The sequence below is a fragment of the Talpa europaea genome, assembly GCF_964194135.1.
Source record: "Talpa europaea genome assembly, chromosome: 3".
NCBI lineage: Eukaryota > Metazoa > Chordata > Mammalia > Eulipotyphla > Talpidae > Talpa > Talpa europaea.
The window spans coordinates 144,782,353-144,804,096 of NC_140069.1; the positions used below are offsets into that span (position 1 = coordinate 144,782,353).

General features: G+C 39.4%; 1 protein-coding gene across 1 annotated transcript in view; it reads right to left on the reverse strand.

The window, feature by feature from the left end:
- TPK1 (thiamin pyrophosphokinase 1) overlaps positions 1 to 21,744 on the reverse strand; it is a gene marked incomplete at both ends in the record, with an annotated part of 238,293 nt that overhangs the window by 123,850 nt on the left and 92,699 nt on the right. Inside the window, one exon of the mRNA XM_084230699.1 lies at positions 19,053 to 19,125. Coding sequence (XP_084086825.1) covers positions 19,053 to 19,125 — 73 coding nt within the window. The remainder of the gene's footprint in view (positions 1 to 19,052; positions 19,126 to 21,744) is intronic.

Below are 21,744 nucleotides of genomic sequence, written 5' to 3' on the forward strand. Positions count from 1 at the left end.
TCACATTCATTATCTAAAGTACCTATGAGGTATTAAAGCTGTGAGATTAGACCAATTAAGAGTAGACCACTTCCTAATAGTCTATCACATTAATTCCTAATACAAATGTTATTTTTTACATGAAAACATATGGAAACCTTTCCAAAGCATAAACCCTTTACATATCTGACAGTCCTAGATGTCAGCGTGGGAGGGGAAACTTCTGCCTAAACCATGACTATCTTAGACTCTTAGTTTCTGACACAAACTCTTTTAGGGTACAGTTATTTTCTGAGCCAGCAGGTGGCTCCAATCTCATATGTTGCATCTTTCCTAGGTAGTTTTGGTGTTATACAAACAGAAATTTAAATAAGGCAAGCATTTGGTTCCTGTATGAACACACTACTCTTTTCAAGCTGGACTGTTATTTTTAAATATTGCATCTTGTCAGTCTCTTAATACTACAGTGTAGAAGGAAAGACCTGCACAGATGTCACAAGCCTCAGTATGTCTCAGTGTCAGGGTCTTCTGATTTCGTGCTAACCTAAAAAGAACCTTGTATAGATAAGAAGCCAGATTCCCCACCCTACCTCCTCCAAACCAAATCTACATGAAAGGAAATACAAGAACTGAGTAATTTAGAATAATTAGTTTACAAATGCTGGTTCAGTGTGTTAAATGGACCAGTATTCCCCATTAAGTCTCTCTCATACTATAAATTAAAACTAGAAAAATATGCATGTAATTATAAATCCATTAGAGAGGCCCAATCAACTACTCTTTAGGTATCTACTATGTGCCTACTGCTTCAGTAAATATTGTTTACACACACACACACGCGCGCGCGCACACACACACACGCACACACACAGGAATACTACTCAGCTATAAAAAAGATAAACTTGTCATTCCTGACCACGCGGATGGAATTGGAGAGGATAATGCTAAACAAAATAAGTCAGAAGGAGAAAGACAAATACGAGCTGGTGTCACTTTTATGTGGAATATAAAGAGACACAACAAAGGGTCAGACAAAACCAAATCAATAATAAACCCTTGACATCTGACTGAAAATGGAGGCATCCAGAAAGGAGGGTGGCAGCAGAGGAAGGGGGCCCAATGGTACACTGGTGGTGGCATGGCGTGAAAAGCGACATTTGTAGAGATTTGAACCTACAACCCTCAGAGCCGATGCAGCAATGTATACCTACTTTATCGCAGTAACATTATTGAGATGGTTAAAAAAGCAAATCAGTGTTCAACATATTTTTTAAAAGAACATGAAAAACACAGATACGTGATGCATCTGTGAGTTGCAGAATCACATGGGCAGTATGACCACATTTCTATCAAATATAAAAACAGGCTAATTACCTATTTGTATAGTTTAGTGATACTTTTGTCAAATATAAAGAAATGTAAGAATAAAAAATTTCAGACTTAACCATGAAGAAAGGGCCACTGGAATCTTCAGTTGTATCAAAGATATTTCTTAAGATTAGGTGGCAGATATGTATGTATTATTTTTTATACTTCTGTACATCTTTAGCATTTCATACTATTTTAATCACCTAGCATGCATTATACCAAGAAGTGGGGAGTGTTAAACTCGTTCTTGTACCCTGAGTACTGACATGCATTAAACATTTGGTAGATCATTAAACTGAATCCTTTCTGTATCTCCCACCAAGCTGGAAATCTATAGTGACAGGAAATTTATAACTACTATAGAGACAGTCATTCCATAGCCGAATAATTCTATTAAAATTCTATTAAATTCTTGTATCACGCTTATGTATATGTACATGTATTGTCTCATTATATCCTCTTGGGATCATCCAAAATAGATTTTAAGCCTTCTTTTAAATTAGAATATTCACTTACTGTTTTATTTTCCTATATCCATCCCACTGAATCTGATTGTTAAATGGCTATACTACCCCTGGCAGCTTCTGTGACAAGCCTGTCTTCCACATCACTAGTAAAATACTGATTAGGATAAGAGTCAGCAGACCCTCCAGGCTGGGTCCCTGACACACATGCCCAACAATACACTTTCTGAACCAGAATCGCTAAAGGACACACACACCTGACAAATACCGTTCTATAAAAGCAAGATATTTTATTAAGAAAACACTAGTATTCAACTATTAGAGTTGTCTTGAGTTCTACAGACAATAATTCCTCAAGATGATTAATGTCAAAATGACAAAGAACTTTCCAAAACTACTCTTCTCTTGGATTTTTAAAAGTTTCAATCGCAATGGTTCTAGGTTCATCAACAGAGCAGTTGTTCTCAAAACCTCCACATTAGAAATAGTTAATATGGAAGCACATAAGTAAGTATCTTCTTACATGGTATCCCGGATGCTATGAGAACTCAGAGTGCAGATAAATCATGTTATGAAGCTGTGAGATGCATTAGAACTTGGAAGGGAGAGAGACAGGGCGAGAGAGTAATTATGAAATACGAGATATTCAACAAGTAAATCATTAGTTAGCTTTGGTGATAATAATCAAGGGTAAATAAAAGTCAACAAATATCTAATAACTAATTAATAAGTAAGTGAAGAAAAACATGAAAATTGAAACAAAGATTGACAACAATTGGGCACAGAATGTATTAGTTGCTGACTAAATATAATCTGTGACGAGAGAAACAACAACCCATTGGGTGGCTGGGGTTCCTCCATCCTCTAGTCTCTACGAAGACCACCACCGTCACTACCATCCCCTCCCACATCCATCACCACCTCCGCTGCCAAGGTCACCACCTACCCCAGGCAGTGAAGAAGTAGGTGAAGCGTGTGTTCCTTGTACAGGTTGTATGCGTTTGCTAAGCGCATACAACAACAAAACCGCTTTTTTCACCACGGACTATGCTCCTCCTAGTTAGAAATCCCAGTATGAAGAAACTTGAGACCATCCTCAAAAATAGCATTTGTCTTCAACAGAAACTGAATTGAAGACTGAGCTCTTCTGCATTTATCCAACAACCCACACCAAAATCCCTACAAATCTGCTGTTTAGAAAAGCGTGGCCAATCAGACAGCTTCCCGTTCTCCTTCATGTTATACAAGTCCTGCCTCTTATCCTCTTCTTTGAAATGTGGAGACAATATGAGACCAGTTATATCAAAAGTTGTTGAAAGATTTAAATAAAGCAAAGTGAAGCATGAAAGCTGATGTTAAAAAAAAAAAGTAACATAAGGTAAATTAATGCTTAGTATCAAGATGGTGGTTCTCTAGATTGGAGGTTAACAAGACTAGAAAGAGGCAAACTTATTTAAGTAAACAGAAGTAGTATTTCACCGATCAGGGAGAATACTCACAGAGCAAATGAATAAAAGAGCTGTGCAACACCTCACACTCACACACAGACACACACACACACAGGCAAAAACTCATGCCTGGCAAATCCTCACCCATCACTTTGGGAACACAGCAGACTCGATGCTCCTCAAATATCGGGAAAAGAACACTAGTGTTTCAGTGGCTAGGGCTGGACTGGCCGTATCAAGACTCAACAGGAGTTTTCTGGGCAGACAAATGATAGATGAATTAAAACCATGTCTCTGCTCCTGGGACTACTGGATTCCTAATCATGAATCTAGCCCAGAAGAGCTACACTGGCGCTGTTTTTTTCGGATTGGATTGCTACCTCAGCCCCAAGGAAACAGGGTAACACTTTGTTTTAGGGCATTGTTAATTCAAATTTTAAAATGGGATGAATCTGCAGCTAGTAAATTAAAATCCAACCAAACCCGAATGCCACCAAAGCTGACCCAGTCAGGGCCCATGAGTCACAAGTGTACCCTGAGGTTAGCAAACGCAGGAATAGAAAGCACTACCTAAAAAAATCAGATTACATTTGAATGAGTTGTAATTTATTTCCTTAGAGAAAGACAAATGACAAGGGAACAATGAAAACCAGGGTCTTAGGAAAAACTTAGCAATAGTTTCCAAACATGCCCTGTTCCAGAACATGGCCAATTTCCAACACTGCTGACAACTGCAGCCAGAGGAAACACAACAATGTGTGCTCATAATATAGAATCCTAATCACAGCGTAATCACAAATCCCCTCGAAAGGACAGGTGTTCAGTATGGTACACACATGCTTTTTCTCTAAAAACGGTTCAAACAATAAGGATATGGTAAATGCTTAGATTAGCCAAATAATCTTATTATTAACCAATTTTTATTAAGTGGATTACGAACTATGTGCCTTATACCTATTAAAATGCCAACTCCATGAAGCCACCCACTGTGTCTTTTTGTTCCATACTGCACCCCAGTACAAGAACCCAACAAAGCATGCACAGGTAGTGAATATTCACTTTAGGATAAAGTTACTTTCATTTTATTTGTTTTATGAGGTAACCATTGGCTTACCGCACTGCAGCTGATTCAGAGGTACAGCTTCACACCTAGACTGTCACCACCCCACGCCCAGCACAGGGCACCCATAGTCTCCGCCACAGCCCACTTATAACCTGAGACAAGTGACTGCTCTAGACAAGGCATCGCTCCATTGCTCTATAGCTGTTTCAGGCTTTACAGACCACATTCTCTCCCAGCTACTCAGCTCTGCCTTTAAGCAGAAAGTGCCCAACAGATAATAAATAAATGAACGGGAATGACTGTGTTCAAATAAAATGTGAATTTCATGTAATTTTCATGTGTTATGAAATATTGCTCTTTTGATTTTTTTCTAGTCATTTGAGAACATACAACCCTTTTTTGGTGTGGCTGTTGTACAAAACGAGCTGGTCGGATCTGAGCAGTGGCTACCGCTCCTCAGCCAGCCCCGTGCAGGCCCACAATTAGTTTTTCTGATCATAATCAGTAAGTCCTACAGGTGTGCAAGGAATTTAACACAAGGCAAAAGGTTCAGAACTTTGAAAAAAATCTCTCCAAAAATCATGTTCCTTTTCTATACTGAAACTAATATTAAATAAAGCTGCTACTCAGATTCCTTGCAATCGTGTGTATAAAGCCCTGGGCACACCATGCACACAGAGCAAACGCCCACTCAGTGTCTCAGAAGATGCTAGAGAAATGCATGCTGCAGTCACACCACCTCACACCCACATTTCCCAGAATGAGCAACATAATACTAGTATTCTCCAAAGAACTTTGTGTAGATGCTTTAAAAAATCAGTTTTGAATTTACTGACAACCTAAAAGAAATTATTACAAGGCGATGAGTATCAATAATCAACCTAATTCCAAAAGACCAATGTGAAAGTCATTAACTGTCATACTTGCTTGCTTAATTTATGGCTTGCCAATAATTTAACGAACATAGGTTAATGAGTTTTTACATTTAACATTCATAAAACCTATGAGGTTATACTATGCTGACTCCTCTAAAACTCTTTAATGGGAAAGAAAACAGATCACTTGAAAAACATTGTAGTAAGATAGCAATTGCTATTTTGTGTACTGCTATTTTCTGTACTATCTGCAGAAAGAGACTTAGTCACATTAAAATAAGGTGTGAACCTATGTTGTAAAACAATGTTACCAAAAAATAAAAAATGAAAAGTAGTGGAAAAAACTAAAAATCTTTTAAAAGGGAAATTGAAAAATTAGCACTCTTTTATTGAAGTTGTTGCCTCATAAATAAATTATACCTTTCTTCAGTTAAAAAAAACAAACAAAAAAACAAGCAGCAAGGAGTTAAGTCTGATGAAAGCATACTCAAATTTTCTATGAGCTTGTTTTTCATTTTTGGTCAAGTTATTCAGTGCCTGTCCATCTACGTAGGACAAGAAAGGACTTGTGTGAAATTATCCTGCAAGATTCATGAGGTCCTGAGACTTCTGCAACTATATGGACTGAGTTTATAAGGTTAAGGACTCAGAGTGTTATCCCCTTAAATATATTTGAAAATGTATTTGGAGAGACTGGCACAGTCTCTCACCTAGTATAATTAAATAAGTAATTGCAAAATCACAGATGCTTTTCAAAGAACTCCAATTTTTTTTTCCAGCAAGAGATAAGCAAATTCTCTGGAAGAAAATCTGATATTAAAATTAGAATCTATTGAAAACTGTCTTCCTCACTGTATTAATACTATTAATAGGAACTTATACTATCAGGAAGTATGAACATTTTGAGTTCTCTGGTTCATATGATAGATTAGTCACTTCACATAAATTATGTTCTTGGAGGGGGTGGGGAAAGGAGGGATTGGGATCAAAATAAGGGGGGTGCAATTGTATGGGGATTATAACAATAAAAAAATTTTTAAAAAAGAATAAAAAAATATTATGTTCTTGGATCCCCACACTAACCTTATAAGGTAAACGTGGTTATCACATTTTAAGACACACAGGCTGAAGTTCAAAATAATAGGTCCAAGTCACACAGCTGACAGGCACACCATATGTGATCATAAGTCCTAGTCTTGACCCATCATGCTCTGCATGACCCATCACTCCTGCCTCATTAAATCATGGGTATTTGGGGCAGATTTAAGCAGAAAAACACCTCTACAATTTAAAATACTGATACTTTACTTAGGGGATTTTCTCCTAATTTTAAATACTTGATAATCCATTAACCCTTCAGTAGACATGACCCTGCCTGACTTGGCCTACAGAAGTAGTGCTTTACCAATGAGAGAATGTACTCATAGAATATATATTCATGCTGGCCTCCCCGGTGGCGCAGGTGGTTGAGCGCAGGGCTGTGAAGCTGTCCACAGCCTCTGCAGTGCCGGTTCAATCCCCGCCAGCTACGAAGATGCCCACATGGTGAGAAAGACCTCTCCTGTCGTGCCCGCTGCTCCCCTCAGCAGTGTATTTTGTCAGTCTGCCTGTTCTGTCCCCTGCTCTGTATCTGGTGATCCCACTCACCCTCCCACACATCTGGCCTGTAACCCGGTTCTTTCATAAATAAATCAATCTAAAAAACAAAAGAAGAATATATATTCATTCTATGAACATATAAACATATATTATATAAAATATATACTCATAGAATGAACAAAACAGCAAAACATCTCTCTCTCTCTCTCTCTCTCTCACACACACACACACACACACACACACACACACACACACACACGGCCCTCACAGACATCTACAAGTGGGCAGCAAATGTGAGGTCATCCCGCTCTGCCCTCTTCTGCTTTCCCACTCATATTACCATTACACTCATACTCAGGACATAATTCATTTCTTCTCTGACTATTAAACCACCATTCTGACCAATATCTCTGCATATAAGTGCATATCTACTGACTTACTCGGAATTCAATTCTAGGAACGATATTACTGGAAAATAACATTTTCATAATTCTTGATATGTTGCCAAAGTGCTTTTTAGGAAGGAAGGCTGTAAAAAAGGTATCTTCTTTCTATTACTATATAGGGGATAGGGGATAGGGAGGGAGAGGTGACCGGGTGAGGCACTGAGCTGGTAGAGCAGGAATCTGCACACACTTACTGCTTATGGCCTGTCTGCCCTGAGTTAATTTTCCAGCTCAGGGACACATCTGGAGGACTGCAGGAGCCAGCGCTATCTGAAGACCAGCCTCAGCACACTGGGACAAGCTTGAGGCCACATATCCAGAAAGGTGATAGGGAGCTCCAGGGGCTGGAGAATGTCCTGGCAGCAGGGAAGGCCTGCTTATGGCTCAACTCTCTTTGTTCAACTCACATAAAAAGCCAGCTGGAAATGAAATGTTAAGGCGGTTTCTTTAAGATGTTAACCCCTGTCTTCAAGATTGCCAGCTGTTTGATTAAAGTGCACTTTAAAGATTCAATTCCTGTCTCTACTTTATTAGCATTCAGTGGTGACAGGTAGCCGAAGTCTGGTCTTCCGGTTACATGGGGATAAAAAATTTACACTTTTAAAATACAAGAACAGTAGGGAAGATAATCCATCATAAATTTCTCATTGTTGATTTATTTAATTGATGGGCTTTCTTCCTCATAGTAAACAAAACTCAGTTTCGCTAGGGAAAAGACGACTTCCATAAAAGAGGAAGAAAAGAGACAGTTCAGGTGACTGAAATGTGAAGCCAGGCCCGGAAGCAGTTCAGCCAGTTGAGGACTGAGGAGTTTAAGGACAATAAGAAAGAAATGGACACTTCTGGAGTGGAAATGCTAATTAATAAGGAAAGACAATGCTGATCAATAAGGAATACATTAAAGATCATGCTTCAAGTTGGAGCTGAAAACATGAAATATAATTGATCCCATCGTAAGAGAATATTGATATGGATTTTTTTATTTTTGCCAATAAGCAGTGGTTAGAGTTTTACTGGGTTTTAAAATTCTAGCTCCTACTCATTCTTCTCCCCTATTCATTGCTGAAGTCATCTTCTACCTTGTATACACACAGATATACCCTTAAAAATAGGTGGCGAAGATATAATCAAGAGTCCTCAAAAAATTGAATACATTAAATGTTAAATAATGAGCTTCTATAAGCATTCACTAAACTGAATTGACTGGAACTCTGTAATAAGAACTGCCTGGCAGGTTAAGAACACAGCAGGCACGGTGCAAAACGACACACTCTTGATAATTAAAGAGACAGATCTAAAATTAGCCCAAACTTGTTCTCAGATTTGCTTAGAAGGGAAATAGATAAAGTCAATTAGAATTTAAATGATCTGTGTTCCTGATATAGGTCTGAACAGAGTTTTTTCACTCGGTAGAAACATCGTCACAAAGAAGCCATTTCCAAGTTCCCCTTTATTGTATAAAACACGCCCTGGTAGATTGCTCCTCTGATTTTACTTACCAGCCTTCTAACAATATTTCTACTGTTCAAACTAAAAATAATTTTTTATCATCAAACGACAGCCTGCGAGTAAAGATTTCTTGAGCAAGAGTGTCACATTATTAAGGGCTTCAAAACTCTTAAGTCGCAGGTTGCCGAACATAATCTAGTTTTCTCTTTCTGGGTTTTAGCTGGTGTATGAGAGAATAAACACGATTTAACCTTGTAGCAATTCTCCATTCAATCCCAAACATAAAGAGACATTCTAATCTAGTGTAATCTTCAGTGCCCTGAGTGTTCCAAGATAACCTTTCCTCTCAAGAGGGCACTGAACAAAAGCAGTCGAGTTCCAAACAAGATGTCACCCCTTCTGTGAATGGAAGGCTTTTTAGATGACGGCTTCCTTCCTAAAGAAGAGTCAGATTCCAGGTGGAGGTGGGTGCCCAGAAGAGCTGTCGCCCTCCCACATCAGGCTGGAGACAGCCATCCTGAAAAGACCACCTGCAAGGTTGGCTCTCGGCTGGCATCAGATCTCGTCAACGGTAACAGTTCTGTGCACTGATTTTAAAAGCAACTTTCCCTAAATGACAACAGGGGCTCCTCTGCCTCAACTCTGTACAAACAATATGCTTTATGCTGAGCACCTGGATGCTTTCCTTCTAGGAGTCTGGAATCTGGGTACGTGCTATAAAGAGGGTGGGGGTACCCCAATAAAACTTTGGATAAAGTCTCAAATGAACTATGCTGGTGGTACCCCCAAGGTGTTGCCACAATCTGATTCAGCAGATCCTATGGGGCTCCACAGGGGAGGAATCCAGACTTTGCCCTGGGCTCTTTGTCTCTTTGCTGATTCTCTTTGGACTCTGGCTGAAATAAACCAGCCTGAGTGAGACTCTATGCCAAGTCCCAAAGCTCTCCCAGAGAATCACCAGTGTGGGTCTGCTACTCCTAAGCGGCCTGTTTGGCCACCATTTTGTTAAATCCTAAAGGAGGTCAGAACGCCCCGTCAGTTAGGTACAGGAGCCCAACCCTGCAAGGTCCTTTTCAAATCAAACAAGAGCACAAAGCTGGATCATGCTGGGAAGGCTCTGCATCATGAGGTATGACCAGGAACGCCCGGGGGCTGAGGACCGATATATAATAAAGGACTCCAGAAGCTGATCAGTGGAATCCTTGTTGATAAGACTGAAACCATGGCTGGGAAATTAGGGCATGGTCTCAATGACAATACCTAGTCATCAAGCAGGTGAGAAGTATCTGGAAGGCAGACTCACAACCCCGATCTTCTACATTCTTCCCCTTTCCTTAATCTCCTTCCCCTTTCCTTTTGCTCCTCCCCCTTATGCTGCGTATCAATAAAATGGCCGGGATCTTTCTCTTCAGCAGCATCCTGCATTATGTAGCCTGTTCCACGACTCCCATTTCTTTATCAGTGTGGTGTTGCCCGATGCAACACACCAGACCTGGGGATGGCCTTATGAATCCCAAAACAGAGCTAGAGAGACTCTTCAATTAGCATCTGACTAGGCATCTACTGACTAAGCCTAGGATACTAAGTCTAGACCCCGAGGTGTGCTCTTGGTCTGGAGCTGTTCCTTCACTATCACTATGAATCATCAAAAGAACTAGCCTCCCACAGAGCACTCTACCAAGTCGCCCTAGAAAAAAACAGGATCCCGTGGGGCTTGGAGTGTGAATGCCAAAGGTGGGTACTGTTGCTTAATGACAGGACCATGTAGAAACAGAAAAGGAACGTTAAACACACCAAGAGAAGGAAGCCAAATCACATGAGCCTGCCTCACACTTGGTTTTGAGACACCCAGTTCGCTGCACTGGGTCGTGGTGTGTCCTTGGCATGCACGTGGCTTCTGGGCCAGAATGCTTGTTTGGATCCCACTTGAACCACTTCCAAGCTGACAGTTAAGGGAGCTTGTCTCTCTGTGCTTCCATTATCTACTAAATAGAGGTAATAGCCCTAAACTAATCAAGTTTGTTGCCAGGATTAAATTAATTTATAAAGGAAAGTACATACAAAAAATTTGGCATAGTGCAAGCACTTCAAAAAGGTTGGCTTTTATTATTTTCAAGTTTGTGTTCATTATATTCTCCTAACTTTAAAAAGCTGAGAAAACATGCATGTCTTTCTTGAAAGGCTTCTGAAATAGTAAAAAAAAAAAGCTCATGAACATCCAAGCACATTTAGCCTAGTTGAAACCAATATGCTTACTACATTGGGTGTGAGTGGATAAATGGTGTTTTTTGGTCTAATTCATTTGAGAAATTTTTGCTAGAGCAAAAAAAAGGTCTCCCAAAAAATGTTCACACAGGCTGTTCCAATGTAGCATCTCAGTATGAGAAGCTGAGGTCAATCAAGGCCTGGGGGGCTTCAAAAGAAATTGTGACCGTGACCTTGGGGAAGTGAGGATTTTCCAGATTTAGGGTCATCGCCAGAAATACTTTTCACTGGAGAAACCCATTTTATGGCAGGACAGGCATCTAGAGGGTCTGGTGCTTTCCTGTGAGTCACCCTCTCCTTGTCCTGTGGGACCCCCTCCTCTCTCCTTGAAGCTCCTCTATCTCAGGCTTTAGCTTCGGGCAGAAACCCTCAGTTTGTGTCATTTACTCTAGAATTTATAGCTATGTAAATTAACTTTTTTAGGTATGTAGTTAACTTTTTTCTTTTTCTCCTACTAATCCTTCTGATGTTAACTTTCTCAAGAACCCAGCGGGGTGAGGGGAGATGTCCTCCGTGTCCCCCACCAAAAAAAAAAAAAAATTAGATTCTTGGCACACTTATTTAAAATGATATTGTGCGCGGTAAATTTCCAAATGAGGCATATAGAATGTCAAATCTCACAAACTCATCTGATCACAGAAATCCTTTTTATACCTAGTATCAAGCGGCACCAATGCTTTGAAGTAAAGGTCTAAAAGTCCACTTCATTAATACTTAGTGAGTCCACTAGTCGGCACACCAGGATGAGTGGCCACAGAGGTGAGGCTACAGAAGGTCACACATAAATAGGAATAAAGAGGAATAAATAAATAAATAAATAAAATAGGAATAAATAGGAATAAAGAGGAAACGTATCATTAAATTGTTTCTAGCAAGCTGGGCAAGAAAAGCACAAAGGAAGGAACACCCAACAACTCCAGCTGAGGAAATGGGAAGAATGAACTAGCAGGGGTGCCGGGAGCCAGGAGGACGAGGGGAGACAGTCACAGAGGTCCTAGGGATACAGAGGAGGAAGCGAGAGGAGAGGCAGGTGGATGCCAAGGGGTGAGGGGCTTGGACTTTCTTACAAATGTAAAGGGCACAGCCCTCTTTTTTTAAATGCTAAAAAAATGATAAAAAAATTTCAAACAAAACAGGCTTGGAAAAATACAGACAATTTGAAAGGGCTATGATTGAGGCAAGCATCAGTATTAAGGGATATTCAAGAGATACTTGCTCAGAATGTCCAGGCCTATCTCATCATCCCCTGGGGGAGATGGTCATAAGGATGAGCACCAGTTCTAAGATTTTAAAGTGCAGAACCTGCCACTCAGCTGTCAGTGGAAACTGCCTGAATGTAATTCCCTGAACAGAGCCTTTACAGCTCAGCATATGTTGATGATTCGTCATGCTTAAGCCTAAGAATTTACTATTCTCAAGAGTTTTGTGAGGTTTCTTTTTAGAGAAAGACACTAATAAATGGAGTTGGGATACACACACACACACACACATTGTATAATTTCCTCAGTTTGGCATAATAGTCAAACTTGCTACTTTGATAATTTCCAACAGACCAGTTTTCTATGTTCTCTAAATCAATTTCACCATATGGAAACATGGTTGGCATGGTTGGGCAGAAATGGGGAAGAGATGTACAGCTAAAAGTAGAAAAAAATAAAGTTCATGAGATTAGGTAGATCAGCACTGGTGTTTTCAACTAGAGATTAAAAACATTGGTGAAGATTTTGTGAAAGTTAAATAGAATTGAATCTGAGGTACTCTCACACTCAAAAGGATATTTTAATTAATTTTAAGGGTGAAGTAAATCTAGGATCATAAATTCCACACTTACAAAAATGAACTGATTAGAGATCCTTTCGAAAGCAGAATTACTGAGATTATCAGCAAACAATTTCAGAAAGTAAAACAAAGTGCTACCTCCTCACACTGAGAGCCTGGTGATGTTCCAGAGGATTCCAAATGCACCATCCCACCTAACCATCACCCTGCTGAGAAGAAGGGCTACGGAACACGATTTAATTCAACAAGCCTGGGAAGACGTCCATATATATAAGCTAACCACTCAAAAACATGACTTACCTAGTCAAAGAAATATAATCATATTGTATATAAAAAAATAAAAACTAAAAGAGCTAAAGCTAAGAATTAACTATTGACCCCTCCACCTATGCCTCCCATTGTCACTATTTGAGAATCAGTGTTCTTGTCTTTAAATCAGAATTAAACCCAAGCATGCCCTGCTGAATGTCAGTAGCCCATTTCAGAACAATCCAACATTCTACCCAAGTGCCAACCAGCTGTCAATCTCTCACTGTTTTCACAGGAAAGTTATATTCAAACCCAAATCCTCAGTTTCCTAAAATGCATGTGGAACACATTTATGGGGATAGTCAGCAGATGTAGCACAAAAGGATGAGGAATTTTCTGCTAATATATGCAACAGCTACAGCACTTTGTATTTATGGAAAGGATCATGGGTGAGAAAATTCACACATACAACCCTTGCCCATCAAGAACAGCCTTCCAAAATCTGGGCATGGCCCTGACAGTATTCAATGACAATGGGAAATGGCATCAAGAAACACTGATTTAATAAAAGATATTCTTCAAAAATTCATGTGTTAGAATGAAAAACCATCTTATCTTTCCCAATTCTGTGAACGATACAATGAAAGGCAGGAGATGCTATCTGCTGGGTCTCTGTCCACACCTCCAGGTCACAGAGGTAGAACCTCCTGTGGCCTAGAATAATCTTGTTATGCCTGGCGGCCTGGCCTCAATCCAGCCTTCCCACTAGTCTCAGTCATGATTTATACCAGAATTCATGTTCTCTCTCAATGGAATCCTGACTTTGTTCCTGCAGTTCTAACAGAGTCTTTGACCCATACCACAACCCGGCGTCCCTGACCACTGACAGGATATCAGGCTGTGTTGTTCAGGACTTGCGAGGATTAACAGAGAAGATAAACTCGGCACTTAGATCAAGAGTCCTATCCTAAATTATGAATAGGGTCATTTTCACCATATTGCCTAGCACAAAGTCTTGTGTTGATGGCGACACTTTGGGGAAAGCCAAAATATTTGCCAATATTACCAAGGAAGGCCTGGAGTACAGAGAGATTCTTATCAGGTTACCTGTGGAGCTACTAAATTTGCTATACCAAATCATCTTGGTTCTTCAGGGTTCCATCTTGGCTCAGTCCTATGTCCTATAAGTCACTTTGAAGTAATATAATCACTGATCTGCTAGTTAGGTTTCAGTCTTTTTTTTTTTTTTTTTAAGATTTATTTATTTATTTATACAAGCACTGGGTACAGTCAGAAGCGCGGGAGGGTGAGAGAATTCACCAGAGCCAGAGCGGGGAGCAGAACAGGCAGAAGGACCGAAGTGCACTACTGAGGGGAGCAGCGGGCGGCAGGAGAGGTCTGCGCGCCATGTGGGACCCTCCTCCAGTGGCCGGGGAGCAGCCGGGGATTGAACCGGTGCTGCAGAGGCTGCGGGCAGCTTCGCAACCTAGCGCTCAACCACTGCGCCACTGGGGAGGCCCCAGGTTTCGGTCATTTTTGGTACAACTGACCTATTGCCATGCTCTTCCCACCCCAGAACTGGGTGTGGTGGGGAGGGAAATGATAGAAAGGTGAGGTAGAGTGTTAATCAAACTGAATTTATCACACTGACCGTGATCCTGGCATACATTCCCAGGGATGTAAAATCCCATGTGCAAGGGACAACTATCTTGCGCAACAGACCAGAGATGTTCAATCTGCAGTTCTAGCTACTGAGCGCCAGTCTTAACATTCTTTTTACAGAATACACAGATAGTGACCTGCATGCTGACTCTGCCCATCTCCACAATTTTATATTAGTCATTTAAGCTGTGTGTGCCTTCAGAAAAAATATTACCAACTAATCAACTTTTTAAAGTTAAATATTAATAAATAATACAAACTGCCTTGTGAATCATTTCTCTCTATATATATATGTGTAATTCAAGTCATTATTCTATACACACTAAACTTAAGTGGGGTTATATTATGGCTCCATTAATGGCCTGGAAAATTAAATAATTTTTATATTTTAAATTATATTTCTATTGTCATATTTTTTATCTCGTATACACCTACATTTATAGAAAAACCTTGTCATTCGGTATTTTAAAGGCATTAAATACTGCAACTAGTTCCTTACCCTTCTAATTTTAACCAGTAAAGACCCTGCAGACTAGCTAAATGAAAGAATATCAGGAGTTATAGACATTACAGTTACTTCAAAATTCTCAGGAAACAAGCTCATATGGACAAGATCAATGGAATAATTAAGAAGATTGAAATAGGTGATTTTAGCCTTGAATCAAGGATGACTTGACTGACTCAGAAAGTGAAAATAAAAAATAAATGCCCAGGGGAAAGTCTGCAAGAGATATTCATCATTCTGAGTTAACATCAGTGAGCCAGGCTGGGAAGAACCAGGACAGATGGGCAAAGCGGGGAACAGAGAGTTCACAGTTGTTTGAGGAGGAAGGCTTTGTGGGGGTAAGTGAAGGACGGCATGCTGCTTGCTCCAGGGACACGGGCTACAAGTAGTGGGTCTATCTGTATCACCATGTCAACGGTACAGGTTTCTCCCTGCATCTTAAAATAGAATATTCCTATTTGGTATAATTTGCCAAGCTACTTTTTGCATCTAGAATGCTCAAAAAAATTTTCCATAGATATTAATGGCAATATTGTCCTCAGACCTCCCCCAGAATGTCCTACCAAATCATACCAAATCATACCAAATAGGAACAGTCTACTTTTGGATAGTGAGGTAAACCTGTATCTATATTTTTAGTATTGAAACAGGGTAAATGCAGCTATTGGCATGAAGAAATACATTGACAGTTGCATGCTGCACTTCACTTGAAATTTCAAGTTACAATGTTGGCATGGATTCAGAGGTAGATTGCTGCCTCCCCAAAATATTCAAACTGTTACATGCTAATTAACATAAGATATACATTACATATCTTAGTTCTTACCATCTGGGCCATAGAGAATTAAGTGGCAGGCCAGAGCCTGCCCCTCCTTTTGCAAAATCCAAAGGAATAAATAAGAAAGGACAATGGACATGAAAACCAGTGACTGGGTTGATGGCATGTCAATTACCTTGAAGCAGGTTATGCATAAAATAAACCTAATCAAAGACAGAAATTACTTGTGGCTATGTTTTCTTCTTCCTTCTTACACATTGCTAATTAAATTATTAAGTTAAACATATAACTCATCATTGTGACATCATTAAAACATCTTCTTCGCTTTCTAACACTCAGGCTTTGTCAGTATGAAGTCAGTCAGATGTGGCAGCCAACCCTCAAGATGGCTACCAGTGACTCCGGCCTCCTGGTGCCGACGCCCTTGTTAGTGTGACCCCACCTGTGCCAGGCTGTCCTGTGTGACTAACAGGATTGGGCACAAGAGGTGGCAACATGGTCCATCAATGCTGACAACAGGCTATTAAAAGACCACTCCTGTCCTGGCTGCCTCTCCTGGCTCTCAAATGTCCACCCTCTGGCTCTCCTGCTCTCCCGGGGAAGATAGCTGTCACGTGAGCAGCACAAATGCAAGGAACTGATGCCTCCAACCTCTCACTTCTCTGTGAGAAACCTGGGAGAGATTTCTGTAGTGCCAGTGGGGCCTTGAAAGGACTGGGAAACGCAGCCACATTACCACCTCAGGGGGAATCTTGTGCCAATAACCAGGGAAGGGACTCACATTCTTTACCCAGAGAAGCTGTGAGAGAAGAATTATTTGCCATTTTAAGCTGAAAAATTTTAGCATAATTTGTTACACAATAGGCAATACAGGTGGCAAGATCTGAGGTATAAAATATGACAAATCAAAAGCTTTGTATTTTCTTGTTCTCAGAAACTAAGCAGGCAAACCAGTTTGTTTTGTGTAAGAGAAAACTGGATTTTTTTTCCCCAATAAGTCAAAGATTTAATAGCAATTGTGGAGAAAGAGTTGTATGGATAAATGTTGGCTACAAAATCCAACTGATTTTTTTTCTTAACAACTCTTCAGATTTTTACATTTTTTCTTTATTTTATTTTCTTCATGCCAGTCCCAGCTTCATTGAGAAGCCAGACCAGGTAGTGGTGCAGGGAGTCTATTTGAAAGTGGAGATAACCTCCTTTCATTTGTAGTAGAGAGAGCAGCTTAAAGACTGCTTAAGCTGGAGATAATGGCTTATATGAATTGTATGTGATGCTGCATTAATTTGTCATTACCATCATTATTAAAACTACAGCAAACACTTGCCATGTGCTATATAGGGCACATTAGCTATATAAAAAACACCATCCTGTGCCCTCTAGGAAAAGACCCAAAAAGTTCAAAATCAGTCCCCACTGCTATATGAAAAAACTGGACTGTAATCTGTCAACTCAGAACAATGCAATGCAGGGATTAGAAGATTCAGCTCATCTTACCTTACAAACTAAACCTTAACAAATATAAATTTGTTTTTAAGGCAAAAACAAAGTGAAAAAAGAAATATCAGAGAAATTAATTGAAAATCATTAACTCACAAGTTTCCATTACCCCAGACCCGAGGCTACTAGGTTACATTCAGAAACAACCAGGCTGGTCTCTGCTTACTTCCTAAACAGCAGAGATCAGACTGACTTTTCTAGTGTGGACAAGCCAGCCAGCAGCTAGAGAGGGGGAACAGCACATCTTGCCAGATCTTTAACTTGTTTCCGATTCTGCTTGCCCCTGCCTCTCCCGCTGTTTCATCTGCTCCCCCAAACATGATTAGTTTCTATGAATTTGTAAAACTCTGCATTGTCAGCAAGGCTGAGAGCTCTCCATCCCAACGAGGTTGAGGTATGGAGTTAATGAGAAGTGAGACAGTGGGGAATGAGTAGGAACCTGCCAGTGTGAAAGTAATTGAGCATGAATATCCAACACTGACTTGGGAACCATCTTGGGTTGCTGATGGAGAGGTGAGGCAGCTGGTGGGCAGATGGAAAATGCACAGATCTGCGTTCACTGTGGGCCCAGAATTTCCACATTCTAACAGCCTATGCTTATAACCTTGCTGCCTCTGTTTCCCCACGAAGGATCATGCTTTCTTTTTTTTTTCCCCTTCTTTTCTTCCTCCTTCCTATGAGGGTTTATCTTTTTTAAGTTTATCTCATCCACTCCCAGGTCTTAGAAAGAACATTTTAAGATTTTGTTTTTCGAGCTCTTATGATTTTAGTAAACATTGTTTTAAAAACGTGCAATTTGCTAAAGTGAGTTCAGAATAACACAAACAACAGTGGTGTGGCTAAAAGAACTGGTGAGACGATAATTTTTTATTTTAAAGTCTCTGCACTGTCCTCTAAAGTCAATGAAAACAAATTATTAATTACTACAATGCACTCCTTGTGTCTTCATCATTCTCATTTATATGTTCTTAAATGGCAATGATCTCTGGAAATCTGCCCAGTAGTGACATAATGAACATCTCAGTAAGCTGAAAACCTTATTATTACATCACAACAACAGCACATTATTATGTATTAATTTCAACATGCCGTGAATAGCTTTATTCAAAACAGCAATAATAGATTCAAGAAACAATACTTGAAAAAATTGTGGTGCTAAAATTCTAAGAACAATTACATATTTTTACAAAAATTCATTTACAGATATGTATTTAGTAGCTTGTAATGCAAAAAATGGACACAATTTAAGTGTGCACCAAATGGGAATAGGGTAACTAAAGTACATTCACTAACTGAAATTAAAAATGATTTGTGAAAAATATATAACTAATGAGGATGTAAGAAAAAATGTTATGTTATTAAACAAGCCTAGGAAACTACAAACTCATTTAAAATATAGGTCCTTAAAGTACTGATTAATGTTGAACTGATGGTAATAGAATTGCTAAGATTATGTTTCTGCTTGTCATTTTCTAAATTCCCATTTGCATGTATGTTGCAATTGCTACAAACACTTTTAAGTAACTAATCAGTTTCTCAATCGCTACACATACACAAACAGAACCAGAAACACGGTAAGAGCAATCATATGAGAAAAATCTTAAATATGGTGTCATGGCTTACCTTATTAGCATAGTATTCTCTAACTTCAGGTCTAATAGAATCAAAGTCACCACTGATGAATTCAGGCAAAAAGCTGAAAGAAAGTTCCATAAAGTCAGTTAATTAAGACTCCTTATTTGTTTATCTTTAAATGTGTGAGTATAAGGACAGGGAGAGGACTAATATACTCAGAAGGAAAAATAAGCAGTCTATTTTTAGAGCAAATGGGATGATCTATCTTTTACTTGTGGTTTCACTATAGTATGATTGAGGGGACCCCTACATACCCAACTAATTCATCAACAGCCATACAATCAATCAACATTTAACTTTAAAATAAAAAAGTTGAAAAGATCTCCCAGTTCAAACAGACTAGGTGGAGGATTATTGGGGCTTTGGTGGTGGGCATGGTATAGTAACACAAAGTGTAGAGATGTGAACCTAAAACCCTAAATCATATACAGTGTTGCAAACCAGTGTTATCTCAATAACCATCATGATGATTTTTTTAACTTAAAAAAAAAAAATCTCCCAGTTGAAAAACCCAATACAAAAACTTGTAATGTTTACATATTACCTTATAGATGTGCATATATACATATACTTATATATATTTACCTTTATTTACATTATTGTAAACTCACACTGCTTCAGAGCTTTTTAACAGAATTGAACGGAGTAAATGATGGTGAGGATTGAAAATACCTAGCAAAGCAGATGTCAATAAAACATTTTCCAAATATCCTTTTGACATCTTTCTAAAAGTAGGAGACTTCTACATAGATCTAAGATACTACAAATGTACTACAAATGTAGTACATTTATAAAAATGCATATGCCTGATCATATCACCTTATCTTATTTCCCTTCCTTGCTACACATATATTTTTAACTCATTTCATATAATCTTCTTTTAATATTCTACATAAAACATCTACATGAACTGGTAGAATTTCTTCCCATTTAAAACACTTACCTGCATATAAATACAACTTCCCTAGATTTCTCAGGCTCCTGTAAACAGCCCTAACCTTCCTTCCCAGCTTCTGAAATGGATTTCATGTAAAGAAGGAGCGGTTTGCTTTCATTTCCTTCAGAAATATTCTACTCTTCACATACCATGAGAAGTAAATTTATAGTTAGTTAATTGTTTTGATAAAAATAGCAAATCTTCTATAAGATTTCTCAAGAGGTCCAGATTGTTACATAACCAGAGGGATTAACACCTAAATTAAAGGGAGGCTAGCTTGGTCTCCCTGGATATTACCTGTAAACAGAGATGAAGCCCCAGAACCTGTGTCCAGGCTGTGACACAGGAGGCTACTTATAGCTGGAGAGATTCTGCTGTTGTGTCAATGGGCTGGGGTTAGGATTCAAGCCCATAAAATGTCCACAGAGACCCTTTCAAGAGTGGAGAAGCAAGCTGCCATCTCCCCTTAATAAACTGAGAAAATAAAACTATGTGCTCATCTCTTGTCCCCAGGATGTGCAGCCACTTGTGCGAGACAGCTAACCTGCTCTCGTGGCCTGTGCCAAGGGTGGGCAACGGAGTGGAGGACAGAGGCAGGAAGAAGCCTGGCTCAGAAGAGCTCATGTGCACATTCAGGAAAAAATTAATAAAGATGGCCATGAAAACCAACACCACTCCTGCCCTTCCGAATAGTTTCTCCCCCCCCCCAAGTTCTTAACTTAATTGGAAATATTACTTCCTAGGTCAAACCTAGTCTAATTAGTCTGTGCTGGACTAATTCTTCTAAGTTATAGGTCTTCCTAGGAAAAAACGGTAAGAGAAAGTTCTACCACACAGATCTGTACCACAAAAACTGCTCAGTCTCTTCTTTATCTAACCAATAATGGCTACTCGTTGAAGTTTTCATTAATAAAAGTCTCACATTAGTCAATTGATTCTAGACATAGTCACGGGACATTAAGCATATTGATGGTCATTTCTATATGAGTTCATTATTAATAAGTTGATCGAAAGACACCAGCTCATTTCAGAACAGGTCTGGTTTCAACATCTTTCTATAAACTTTTCTCCTCAAAATACCCCTGTCACCTATCCATTCCTTTCAATTTCATTTTATACCTACTTAGGTTAATACCTTACACCTTACCCATCTTAAGACACAGAACAGATTATTAGTTCTTTTTTCTTTCCGATTACAAATATTCACTTATTTTCTAAGTTTCCTTAAAATGGCTCCATCTACCAGCATTCAAAAACACACAGATTAAAATGCATATGAGTCACAGGGTATTAGTACTTCTTATGGTCTGAATATTTGTGTCCCTCCAAAATTCATAAGCTGGGACCTCCAGGGGTTATGATGCAAGGGGTTAAGCAAGGGGTTAAGACGCAACCTGTGAAGCTGTGCTCAGCCACTGCAGCATGAGTTTGATCCCAGGCCAGGGAGCAGCCCACATGGCGCAGCAGACCTCTCCTGACTCGCCCACTGCTCCCCTCAGCAGTGAATTTTGGTCATTCTGCCTGTTCTGTTCCCCACTCTGTCTCTGGTGGATCCTTTCCACCCCCGCACCTCTGGCCTGTACCCCAGCTCTTGTATGCATAAATAAATAAATCTTTAAAAAATATATAAAAAAACACAACCATAACTATCAATTATTTAAAAAAAAAAAAAACAAAATTCATAAGCTGAAATCCTACACTGAATGTGATAGTAAGAGGTGGGGCTTTGGGCAGTGATTTAGA